The sequence below is a fragment of the Aedes albopictus genome, chromosome 3, assembly GCF_035046485.1.
Source record: "Aedes albopictus strain Foshan chromosome 3, AalbF5, whole genome shotgun sequence".
In the NCBI taxonomy this organism is placed as follows: Eukaryota; Metazoa; Arthropoda; class Insecta; order Diptera; family Culicidae; genus Aedes; species Aedes albopictus.
Genome location: NC_085138.1, coordinates 311,237,546 through 311,251,232, shown reverse-complemented (window position 1 = coordinate 311,251,232; position 13,687 = coordinate 311,237,546). Strand labels below are relative to the sequence as shown.

The window sequence follows — 13,687 nt, the reverse complement described above, 5'->3', positions numbered from 1 at the left end:
CGCTATTGAATATTATCATGGTTGAAGTTCAGCATACGTCCATACTGCCCATAACTGCATTGCGCATGAAATAATCAAAAATTGCCTTGGTGATCGCGATAACAAGGCAATTTTTGATTATTTCATGCGCAATGCAGTTATGGACAGTATAAACATATGCTGAACTTATCGGATTGAGTTGATCGATGTAGGAGTAATAACCCTCAGGGCCTTCGATCAAAAGTCGATTTTCCAAGCGGTATTTAAAACCTTTTTATGATTGAATTAAACCTAGTCAAAATTATTGAATAAAACAAAAAAAAAAATAATACTATAAAAAAGGGAAAAATGGATGAAGTGTGCCGGTTTTCTTTTAATAATGAAGATAATATTTCTGTATTATAGGGTACGAGTACCATAAGTAATCTCACGCTCCCAAATTCATCCTGTTCGAAAACAAACGATTACGGCACCGATTGATTCCATTCTTTTGAGTTTCATGCGTGCTCACTTCTATCAAAAATACAAAAGTAAGAAACAAAACATCAGCGCTACAATCTGTTGATTTAGGGTATTCGTTTCCTTATTAAGCATGTGGCTCCCATTTTCATCCTACGAAAAACAAAGGATTGAAAGCGCTGTTTGTTTTGTTTCTTATTTTTGTATTTTTTGTTAGAAGTGAGCACCCATGAAAACAAAAAGAACGGAATCAATCGGCGCCGTAATCGCTTGTTTTCGGATAGGATGAATATGGGAGCGTGAGATTACTGATGGAACACATACCCTAGTAGGATTAAAATGGGAATCAAATGCTTAATATGGAAACCAATACTCTATTTTGATCTTTAAACAACAAGTACTTATTTCTGAAACAGTGTAGAATAATTTTCATTTTTTTTATTTTCAGGTAAGCAGCTATATTGAGCTTCTCTTTCCCGTTGATTGGATAAGTACACTTCAAAAAAAAAAAAAAAAAAAAAATGGAACATTCTTGGTTTATGAAACCAAAACTTAGTTTTAGACCACAATATTCTCTGTATTTGCAATTAGGTTTAAGTTTTCATATTGTTTACGCATACAAAATAATTAAAAACGATGTTGTTTAATAATATAATTATTATCAGCAAGGTGTTACTTAATGTTCTCGTGTTACGGTACGTAAAATTCAATATTATTAGTGTATTACAAAAATGCCTAAAGTTATTCAAATTGTGATTTAGGATAATAAATTAACTCACAAGTCAATTTTTGAAGCATGAACTCTTGACGTTCACCGGTGGATAACAGCAACAGCGCACTCCTGAAATTCCTCAGCAATGTACCCGTAAATCTTTACTCTATTACCCATTCAGCCGACAGTAGCCAACCCCGCTGTCCCTTTCGGCAAGCACTTTGAAACACTCCATAAATCTTCCGAATTACCCCACCTGACTGGTGGTGGTGGTGGTACCCGAAGTTCCAGCAGACTTGTCGACCACGCGGGTATGCGGGCACCAGAAGCGATAAAATTAATGTAGTCCACTACTAGCTGTGGTAGTCTCGTCTTCGCTAGAAGATCTAAGATACTCTTCCATTCATCCGACCGATCGCGAAGATACGATTCGTGTAAGTAAAATTTATCGGCTGCGGGTAGCCGACTGGCTACCGGTGTTAAGAACGATCGATGTGCCTGTCGGAATTGAATGCAGCCCGGGAGAGATCGGGGGTCGAGTTGATCTATTTGTACATCGAAGTTCAATCGCCCGTCGTCGTCGTCGGCGGAGATAAGAAAAGATCCCTAGACCTGGCGGCTGTCGGAGCGATTAATGTCGAGTTTATACCTTCGCTCCGGCCGAGAATGCAAATGTGGACGACACTCGATTTATTGCGTGTCCTCGGCCAGCAGTACATATAAGCAAAATTACGACTTGGCACAACACCCAATTTATTATGTTTTGCCCTTAATTAAAAGGTGTCCTCCTTTTGTGGGGTGCCCTGCCTGCGAGATGTGGTAAAACAGGTGTCACACCTACCGTTGGACGCCGATGATGCCGGAGTGTTTGCATTCGTCTTCGGGTTATCAAACCAATTCTTGACACACTCTGTTGAAGTGATTCTTCTTTGCGCAGCGGCTCGGCGAGATATCTTGAACAGGGAAGCCAGATTATTTTAAATCAAGAGAAAACAAAAGTTTGCTTTTCCTTCTTTGAAAGAAATATAACTAAAAATTAAATAGTCCTTAGCGACCCGAAGAGAAACAGAGTTTGCGTACCCGCACCTTCTGGTTCACCGTAGAGTGCAGCGAGGTCCCTCCATTTAGGTAACATTACCTAAATAGGATTTGATAGTGTTCAGAGCAGTTGGAGTATTCAGGATTACAAATAAAGTTTGTTTACGATAAAAAAAAGCCGAATTAAGAGTTAAAGGACGTTTACCGAGTGTTTAAGGGTTAAAAGTTTAGGAGTATCCGAGATCTCCTTGGAGTTTAGGCCATCTGATCTATAAGCGTAATCAGTGATCTATTGGAGCATTATGAATGGAATTTATGTTTACACAGCCTCATGTTGCTATGGGTGAGTTCGTTGCTAGTATGAGGATCTCCAAGAACTTCCTTGCGTATAGGTCATCGGGTCTACTAATGATTCTTTAAGGTTCTCCAAGAACTCCCTTGAGTATAGGTCATCGAATCTACGAGGGCTACTAGTTGTATCTAAGAGCATTAAGAATGAGGTTTATACTCACACAGCCCCGGTCATCTATGTTCTATCAAGTGGTGGGTACTGAGTGTTTAAGGGTTAAAAGTTTAGGAGTATCCGAGATCTCCTTGGAGTTAAGGCCATCTGATCTACAAGTGTAATCAGTGATCTATTGGAGCATCATGAATGAAATTCATGCTTACACAGCCTCTTGTAGCTATGTTCTCTGAAGACCCCTGAAACCCTCCTAAAACCTCCTGAGATTCCATGAAATGCATGGAAAACCCTTGAAACGTTTTGAAACGCTTTGAAACGCTCTGAAACGCCTCTAAAATCCCTATAAAACCTCGGTAAAATTACACTGAGAGCTTTTGAAGCCCCCTAATGCCCCTGTGAAACCTTCTGAAATGCTCTGAAACGCTTTGAAACCCCTTGCAACGACTTGAAACGCTTTTAAACGCCTCTGAAACCTACGTGAAATTTACCTGAGAGCCTCTGAAGCCCCCCACAACTCTCCTGAAATCTTCTGGGACGCCCTGAAGCGCATTAAAACGCCCTGGAACGCCTTCTTCTTTATGGCTCTACATCCCCACTGGGACTTGGCCTGCCTCACTTCAACTTAGTGTTCTTTGAGCACTTCCACAGTTGTTCATAGAAGGGCTTTCTTTGCCTGCCATTGCATGAATTTGTATACTGTGAGGCAAGTACAGGGCCCATATAGCCGAGGCGGTAAACGCACGGGTATTCAGCATGACCATGCTGAGGGTGACGGGTTCGATTCCCGGTCGGTCCAGGATCTTTTCGTAAAGGAAATTTCCTTGATTTCCTTGGGCATAGAGTATCTTCGTGCCTGCCACACGATATACACATGCAAAATGGTCATTGGCAGAGGAAGCTCTCAGTTAATAACTGTGGAAGTGCTCATAGAACACTAAGCTGAGAAGCAGGCTTTGTCCCAGTGAGGACGTTACGCCAAGGAGAGGAGGAGGAGGCAAGTACAATGATACACTATGCCCAGAGAGTCGAGAAAATTTTCCCGACCGGATCGGGAATCGAACCCGCCGTCTCCGGATTGGCGATCCATAGCCTTAACCACTAGGCTAACCGGAGACCCTATCCTGAAACGCCTTAAAACCCCTTTTAAACCTCCGTAAAATTCACCTGAGAGCCTCCGAAGCCCCCAAAAGCCCCTGTGAAACTCCCTGAAACGCCCTGAAACGCATTGAAATGCCTTGAAACGCCTTGAAATACCTTGAAACGTCTTAAAACGCCTTTGAAACCCCCATGATACCTCCGTGAAATTCGCCTGAGAGCCTCTGAAGCCTCGTAACACCCCTGTGAAATCTCCTGAAACGCCCTGAAACGCATTGAGACACCTTGAAACGCTTTGAAATGCCTCTGAAACCCTCAGGAAACCTCCGTAAAATTCACCTGCGAGCGTTTTAACCCCCCTCAAATTTATCGGAAACCTTGTGAAATGCTCTGAAACGCCCTGAAACGCATTGAAACGCTTATGAAACCCCCATGAAATCTCTGTGAAATTCACTTGCGAGCCTCTGAAGCCCCCTTAAACCCCCCTTTAACCTCCTGGAACGCCCTGAAACGCATTAGAATGCCCTGAAACACCTTGGAACGCTTTGAAATGCATCTGAAACTCCTTTGAAACCTCCGTGAAACTCACCTGAGAATTCCTGAAGCCCCACAAAATCTCCCTGAAACTTCCTGAAACGCCTTGAAACACCTCTGAAACACAAATGAATTCCATGTGAAACGCACCTGAAAGCCTCTAAGCCCCCTAAAATACCTCTGAAACTTCCTGAAATGCCCTGATACGCCCTGAAACGCCTTGAAACGTCTCTGAAACTCCCATGGAGTTCACCTGAAGTTCCAAAGGAACTCCTGAATGAACTTTTGAAGAGAACCTGAGAGTAATTTCTGAAGAAATCACTTGAGATGAGGTGAGGTGCAGCAATCCCCGGAGGACTTCTTGGATAAATCCCTGAAGAAACACCTGGAGCAAATCCTACAGGAGTGCCTAGAGGAAGCCCAGTAGAATCCCTGGAGGACTTCCTGAAGCAATCCCTGGAAGAATTTCAGAAAATAAACCTGTTAGAATTCCTGGATAAATTATGGGAGGAATACCTAGTGAAATTTCTGAAGAGATCTCATGAGGAAATCCTAGAAAAAATCCTAGATAAATTTCTGGAGAAATTCCTGGATGAATTCTGGGAAAAATCCTTAGAAAAAAATCATAAGAAATCTTTTGAGGAATTCCTAGAATGAATCTTAGAGAAATTTATGAAGGGATCCTTGGACAAATCCCTGAAGGAATTTCTGGAGGAATCCCTTAAGCATTTTTTGGGAAAATCTCTAAAGAGACTCCTGGAGGAATGCCTGTAGAAATTTCTAAACAAATGGCCGGCGTTATTCCTGGAGGAATTCTTGGATTGAACCCAGCAGGGATTCCTGAAAAAAATCCCTTGAGAAATTTCTTGGATGAGTTCTTGGCTCAAGCCCTGGGAGAATTCCGGGAGGAATTCCTGAAGAAATCTCAAGAGGAATTCTGGGAAGAATTGCTGGAGAAATTTCTGAAAAAAAATCCCTTGAGAAATTCCAGGAGGATTTCCTAAAAGAACCTCCAGGTCGCAGGTATTTCTGGAGGATTCCCTGGTGGAATCTCTGGGAATATCCCTGGAAAATCCCCCTGGAGGAATCCCTGAAGCAATTGCTGGAGGAATTTCTCGAGGAATGTCTGGAAGAATCCCTGAAAAAAACCCTGAATGCATTCCTGGAGAATTTTCCAGAAGAATCTCTGAAGAAATCCCTAGAGGATTTCCAGGAGTTATTCCTGGACGAATTGCTGGCATAATTTGTGAAGGATGCCAGGAGCAATTCCTGGAGAAATTCCTGGAGGAATTCCGGAAGAAATTCCTGTGGTGTTTCCTTAAAGTATTCCCGGAGAAGTTCCTGGCAAAACTTCTGGATAAAATCCCGGAGTAATGAATGGAAGAGTTCTTAGATTCATGTGGAAATTGCTGTTGAAAGAATTACTGGTTGAATATCTAGAGGAATCTCCAGTAGAATTCTGTTTCTGTTTCCCTTGAGAAATTTCCAGCAGTTTCCAGCGGAATTGCTGGTGGAATTTCTGGAGAAATTCTCGAAGGGATTCCTGAAGGGATCTCTGGGGTATCCTTGACATATGTGAAGACATCCCTGGAGGAATCTCTGAAAAATTCCTGAAGGTATTCCTGGATAACTTCCTGGAAGTATTTCTGAAGAAATCTCTAGAGGAGTTCCTGGAAGAATCCTTGGAGAAACCTCTGGAGGATTTCCTGGAGGAATCTTCGAACAATTTCCTGAAGAGATTCCATGGAGAAATCTCTGATAGAATCTCGGGAAAAAATCATCGAAAAATATCTGGAGGAATCCCTAGGAATTGCTGACATATCTGAAGGATGTCCAGGAGGAGCTCCTGAAGATATTCCAGGAGAAATTCCTGGGGGAGTTCCAGAAGAAATTTCTGGGGGAATTCCAGAAGAAATTCCTGGGGTAATTCCTGGAGAAATTCCTGGAGGAAGCTCCGGAGGAATTCTTGGAAGAATAACTGGATGAATTTCTAGAGGAATTCTGGGAGATTTCTATTTCTATTCTATTATTTTTCTATTTGTGAAAAAAAACCCTTGAGAAAATCCTGGACGAATTTCTAGCGGAATCTCTGGAGGAATTCCTGGATAAATGATCGAAGGAATTCTTGAAAGAATCCGTGGGGAAATCTAAGAAGAAGTTTGTAAAGAAGTCCCTGGAGGAACCCCTGAAAAATTCATGAAGGTATTCCTCTAGGAATTTCCTGGAAGAATTTCTGAAGAAATCCCTAGAGTATTTCCAGGAAGAATCCTTAAAGGGACTTCTGAAGGATTTCTTGGAAGAATCTTCGGAGGATTTGCTGGAGAAATATCTGGGAAAAAACCTGATGGAATCTCAGAAAAAATCGGGTGGATAGTCCTGGAAGAATTTCAAAAAATATCCCCAGAATTCCTGAAGAATTTGTTGACATAATTTCTGAGGGATGTCCAGGAGCAATTCCTGGAACAAATTCTAGAGAAATTTCTGGAGGCATTTTTGAAAAAAAAAAACCCTGGGGTAATTCCTGGAGAATTTTCTGGAGGAGTTCTTGAAGAAATTCCTGGATAAAATCCTGGAGGAATGCCTGGAGGAATTCCTGGAGGTTCTCCTTTGGGAGTTGCTGGATGAATCCTTGAAGGAATTCCAGGAGGAATCTCTGGAGGTATTTCTTCAACAATTCCTAGATGAATTTCTGGGGGAATCTCTAGGGGAGCTCTGGGAGAAGTTTCTGCAAAAATCCCCTGAGAAATTCCCGGAGGGATTTCTAGAGAAATCTCTAGAGGAAGTCTTGGAGGATTCCTCAAACTTACTTCTGAGGAAATCCCGAAAAAGTTCCTGAAGGAGCTTTAAGCGGAATTCCTGGAGAAATTCCAGAAGGTATTCAAATAGAAAGAAACTAAACTGAAACTGAACTGAAACTGAACTGAAACTGAACTGAAACTGAGCTGAAACTGAACCGAAACTCAGAGTAGGAGAAACTACATCAGAGGTTCCCAAACTTTTTGTTACCGCGGCGCCTTTTGAATTTTTTGGAAATTTCGCGGCTCACCAATATTTTTGCACATTTTTTTTATTATTTTAGAACAAACTTCAGGTCAAATTTAAATATAAAATTTTGAAAAATTTTTTGTACCTTGTTTTTTTTTTCAAATTCCAAATAAAATATATTTTCTCAACATGTCTTTCTTAAGATCAATTGCTTGAGGGTTTCATATATATTTGTTAGATATCAAATGTAATATTTATTTATCGCACAAACTTTCCAAACAAATATGACAGCAACTTCTACATCTAAAGTAAGCTGCTGATTTCTAATAATTCAACCAAAAACAGTGTTACTGTTTCAATACTTTGATATTTTCGTTTTTTTTTTATTCGTGGATTTTAGCTAATGCTGATTCTACACACCTAATTCGAAAGAATTTTATGAAAATCTTAGATTTCTGCAAGAATTACAAAACATTCAAACATGTTAAATCAAGTAGGGTAACGGTTGAATTTTGGACCCCTAGAGGACATTAGTTTGAATTTAAGTGAAAATCAAACAGATTCAGACGGTTTTTACACGTAATGATGATGTTGGTATGTTTGTAAAAGCCTCCATTGACCGTTAAAAATACCCACAAGGTCGATTCTAACTGAAAATTTGATGAAAATAACTGATTTTTGAAGCATCAGTTTTCACTGTTTTGGACACCCCAATATATTTTGGACCCTGTTCAGTATATATTTTGGACACCCAGTGTTTAAACTCGTTTGAAACTATTTTGGAAGAATTTGCCGCTTGAATATGCTGGATCACATCCCATTTACTTGATTGACAAAGGCTGATTAGACGAACTTTGCGAATTTAATGCGCTAGAATGATAAACGTTTTTGTTTACATCTGCAAGTTTCCTCAGCACCGCAATCTCTTTTTGTAAACATTGTCACCTCATGTCATCACCTCGCGCGGATGACGGGATTGTTAAAAATTAATTTCAAGGCAAATAAGGATATTTCCAGTAAGGAAATGATTGCTGCCCGTGCAGAACAATCTTATTTAGCGAATGATTCTAAAAATGTTCGTCATCTCATCATTAAATCGGTGTAATTTGTGATAATACGACCCAGGGGGTCCAAAATATATGGGGGTCCAAATTATATTGGTTACCCTATGTCAAGTACAAGTGCCTGTGGTGCACAAAATTTATAAAAAATGCATTAATCTCGCGTTTTTCAAAGAACTTCGGAACGGATCTTAATGAGATCAATAGTTACATAGTTTCTGATCATTTTCCATCAAGATCCCAAAAAATATTAATTTTGAAAAGTGACCTACATGCAGAAATTCGACAATTTGCAAAAGTATTCCGTAACGTCAGTAAAAAATGTCGTCCCGAAATGCAGGAAACAACATAAAGACCACAAAACTGACGGAAATTATTCTGGAAAGAACTTTGATAAGGCTTTTGGAATTTTTATATTTTCAATTACAAGCTGTTGGTAGAATCGAAAACTCTACCGAATCAACAAATTCAAAAAAGAATTTTAAAATGTCATCAAAAATTTCTCAAAACTCCGAAAATTTAAAAAAATGGTAAAAATTAAAGTGATTCACAAACCATCAGAAATTCCATAGAATTTTTTAAGTTTGGGATAAATTTTGGAAAATGCCGTGAAGAAATACTTCCATGTTCCCTAAAATAAAAAAATAAAAACAACGTTTTAATATTAAACTATACTTTTTTATTTCGTTGGGATTGTAAATCCTGCGGCGCACCTGCGAAACGTTCGCGGCACACCAGGGCGCCACGGCGCACTGAACTATGTACATACATGGGATAGACAAAATGATCGGGACAGGCAAAATTTTCCCTTCTCAAAAAATATTCAAATAGCTGTAAATTTTCTAAAAGTGCATCAAATATTCTCAAATTTTTACTGTAAGTGGATCAACTAGCTGTGTATCAGTGGACACAATTTGGAAAATACCGGGCTATTCTGCACGAAGTTATAAAGTTTCTAGAAAAAGGCATATTTATCCGAAAGCCAACTTTGAGCTGCTATATCTCCGGATTCAATGAACCGAATGCAATGAAATTTTGACCATTTATGACTTATATAATGAGCTTTGAAAAACTTTTGACTTAACTTAATATTTCTAACACGAAAGAAAGTTATAACGGTTAGATTATTTTTCTAATAAAACACCAAATTTTCTTAAATTTTAACATCGTTTCAAAATTCAAGATGCTAATTATACACTCCCGTTCAAAAGTTTGGGGTCACCCCCTCAAAACATGTCATTTTTTTAGGCCCATATCTCCGCCAATTTGCGTCCGATTTCAAAACCCTAGGTTTCATTATCTTTTGAATGAAACCTAGGGTTTTGAAATCGGATGCAAATTGGCGGAGATATGGGCCTAAAAAATGACATGTTTTTGAGGGGGTGACCCCAAACTTTTGAACGGGAGTGTAAATATGTTTTGAAAGAAAGTAACAACACAGCCGAGAATTTATTGAAAAAGTAATGGGATGCATATTAAAAATAGACCAATTTACTAAAAAATCATAAAATAAATGAAATCGCTATAACTTTTTCTCTTGTTAATAATTTCAAGTTGAGTCAAATGTTTTTCAGAGCTCATTATATAAGTCGCAAATGGTCAAAATTTCATTGCATTCGGTTTATTGAATCCGGAGGTATAACAGCTCAAAGTTGGCTATCGGATAAATATACCTTTTTCTAGTATCTTTATAACTTCGTGCAGAATTGCCCGATCTTTTCCAAATTTTGTCCACTGATACACAACTTATTGATCCATTTACAGTAAAAATTTGAGAATATTTGATGTACTTCTCGAAAAGTTACAACTATTTGAATATTTTTTGAGGAGGGAAAGTTTTGCCTGGCCCGATCATTTTGTCCTATCCCCTGTAGAAAGATATAAAGTAGGAGGAAAGAGAGGGACCTGAGATTGAACCCAGGACATTCTGCATACCAATCAAAAGCGATAGTCACTAGTCATTTGGCGTATGTTAGGCCATTCTTGTGCTCAAGAAGGGAAAGACTGTTAAAAAATATGAAATCTGGCATCTCTGTCAGCAGTGAGCTCATTTTCATTTGATCGTCCCCGATTCACCCATCTCCAGGCTTCGTCCAGGACAGGGTGGAGATCCCGTCGGACGTATCATTCACTGGGGACCAGTCAGTTCAGTGTGCGGTGCCCCCAAGGGTAACCGACGACGACGACGAGGGCGACGCACATTGTAGCATGATAAATGATCGTTTCGTCGAGGACGACCACGAAGAAAACGAAAAACAAAATACATATCAGAAAACCATCAACACTCATCGGCAAACACCGCTGACTGCTTCTGCTGACGCTGACGCTAAAGCTACACGAGAATGCTACAGAACGGTTCTTGATGGGGGTTTTCGCATTACTTTTGTATGTCCGTGGACAGTTCAATGTTCCTTTGGTGTGTTGGCAGAAGTGGGCGCGAAGGGGGGATGGAGTGTCGGATTCCATTTCAAAATGCGAACAATCTGTATTTATCACACATTAGGCTAACGATTCGTAACACTCCCGTAATTAGGGTATTCGGTGTAATGTGTATGCTCGAAAAGTTCCAAGAGAGGATGCGATGGACTTTTGTTTGCGCGTTGCAGTTGTAATAAGATGTTAAGTAAATTTCAGTTTTATTGCCCGAGGATGCAATTGGACTGCATTATGAAATAATGGTTCGTGTTATCAACACAAGACTTTTGAGTTTGCTTAAAAAACCTCAACCCAAAAGAAATTGTAGCATATATTCTTGTGGAATCACGTTGCAGAAATGCTCAAACAACAAGCAATATCATCCAGAATTCTCAACTAATTCCATCTGCATTAATCAATCAGAGCGCATTCCGTCTTTAAAATTGTCACAATCAGTCCTCGAAATCGCATACAACAAATTCGTCCTGACCATGTCTTCCTCAGAAGATCTGCCCGCATTGGACACTTAACTGCCCAATTAATTATCTAATTAACATGATTTAAAGCTTAACGAGAGACCCTTCGGGCAGACAGTTATGTCTTGCGGAAACCTTTCAGGATGAACCGGCAAAGAAAGGAAACACTGCGCAAAACCTGGCGAGACTTGACTTTTTGCAGTCGTCCGTGCATTTATCACCCATTAAAAAAAACGGCACCAATCACCCAACTCGACACGAGGGCGAGAGAAAATGAAACCATCAACAAATGCGGTTTTTACGATTGTCTGCGCTCTGCTGGTTCCGATGCTGACCGACCGCCGAAAGTGTTGGGACGGAGTGAAGAAAAAAAAAACTGAACACGGTCGACACCTGTAAGATTTTCGGGCTTATCGCACTTGATCGGTGTAGGTCGAAGATCTGATGGTTCCAATCAGGTGGGTGAATGCATCTAACTGATGCGTGAGATGCGCACCGTTATTTGTACGGATTGTAATAACACTTCAATGCCAATGAGGCAAACGGCAGTATCAGCCGGACAGAACTATTAAAACAACATATTCCTTGGAAGCATACCAGACTATCAATGATAGACAAAACTTAGTAAGAGTTCCAGATCAACGGTCCAGTTCATTTGAATCTCGTTGCCGATTGTCATAAAGTAACGAACTACCAGCTGTTCGACATCGGCCCTAAAGGTCTAAGGCGGCAAGCCCGGCTCAACAAACAGAGTACTTTTTCAAGAAATCCAGCCAATTTGTCTGCTTTGCGGATAACGATATGTCATTTAGATGCTACATGGTAATGAGCCACAGCAATCCATTCAAATCTTCACGCATCAAAATAATCAAATCAGTTATGAAAACAACATTTCTGGTGAATCAGCATACTATCGTTCTCAAATGTTTCAACATCAAGCAATCCTGCCTGTTTCTAATACTGCCCGAAGCACCTGAGTTTGTTGAATGATTTTTTTCTTCATTCGCAATAGACCTCTACCAACCACCACCACCACCTCCAAATACTGAGCATTCCAACCCCAAACCCCTTTCCTCACCACAACGGGCGATCGATCAGATGGTAGGTACTTCTCGAGGGTGACCCTCTAAGCAACAGACAGAAAAGAAACTTGGCTTCTGTTTGGCAGTCTCAGCACCAGCAGCCAGCAGCAGCAGCACGCGGCTTGTCCTTTTGTTACCTCATTAAGTTCCCTCCCGTGTCAAAAGCGTCAACAGTGCTCCTCCTGTTTCCAGTTTCAATCACTGACTGTCTGGTTTGCTAGAGTTGCTACTTTTTTTTCCCTCCTGGGTTTTTGCTAGGCTGCTTGCTACTCGAGTCGTCGTCGGTGTCGAACAAAACGATCGTTCAATTTCTATTCTGCATATTATTTTGTTTGTTTGTTTGTGCGGAGGTTTTTTTCCACGCGTCATCATCGGCTCGTTAGGGTCTGCGGTGTGGTCAGTCGACGGCAGCCTCGCATATCTCGCGTTTAGTATCATACGGGCGTATCTACAACGATCGATTTCTCTTGATTTTCTCTTCGAATTGTTCCGGAAAACACGACCTACCTATATTCGGATAATCTCTTGGTGTGTTTCGGTGCAGGACGACTAGGACTAGGATCTAAAACAACAAAAACAACCAAAAATGATTTGCCAACCAAGTTATTAACCAAAGAGAAAATCGATGAAGAGAAGTCGATCATTGCAGATACGCCCGTATGATACTAAGCGCGAGATATCGACTGTTGAATTCGGTGATCGATTTTTTCTTGTATTTTTTTGTTATTTATCTTTGCATAAAAATGATCAAGACTAACAATTTGCATCATCAGCTGGCTATTTTTGCTCATTTTTGAGAAGGTCCTACAAAGAATCAATATAAAATTTTCCAAAAATTGTATTTAAGAGACGATAAGAGACGATTTATGAGCTTCTTCTTCTTCTTTATGGCTCGACGTACGCATTGGATTGGAACTTGGCCTGCTTCTCTTCAACGTCAGCGTCCACAGTTAATAATTGAAGGGCTTTCTTTGCCTGCTATTGCATGAATTTGTACTTTGTGTGGCAAGTACAATGATACTCTATGCCCTGGGAGTCAAGAAAAATTTCCCAACCAGAACGGGAATCGAACCCGCCGTCTCCGGAATGACGATCCATAGCCTTAACCACTAGGCTATCTGGAGACCCCTGAGCCTTCTCCGACATTTTTTTTTTCATGGGACTGTATGTAAAAACTGTTGAATTTTTCATATTATTTAAAAAAATAAACTTAAAAATCAATTATCTCAAAAAGTTATTTCTGGTTTTTTAATTGTTTGATATATTTTAGCGGTCTTATGATGCATTTTACTGCGCTATGCGTCAAGATGGAGAAAAAAGTTATTCTGGTTTAAAAAAGTTAACTTTTAGAAAAGTGTTGAAATACGCTTAAAATTTTTTTTCTGCCG

At 40.1% G+C, this 13,687-nt stretch overlaps 1 protein-coding gene across 1 annotated transcript in view; it reads left to right on the top strand.

Moving 5' to 3' along the window:
- LOC109431042 (serum response factor homolog) overlaps positions 1–1,009 on the top strand; it is a 536,938-nt gene extending 535,929 nt beyond the window's left edge. The window contains exon 3 of the mRNA XM_062842469.1: positions 887–1,009. Coding sequence (XP_062698453.1) covers positions 887–994 — 108 coding nt within the window. The 3' untranslated portion in view covers positions 995–1,009. The remainder of the gene's footprint in view (positions 1–886) is intronic.
- The last annotated feature ends 12,678 nt before the right edge of the window (positions 1,010–13,687 follow it).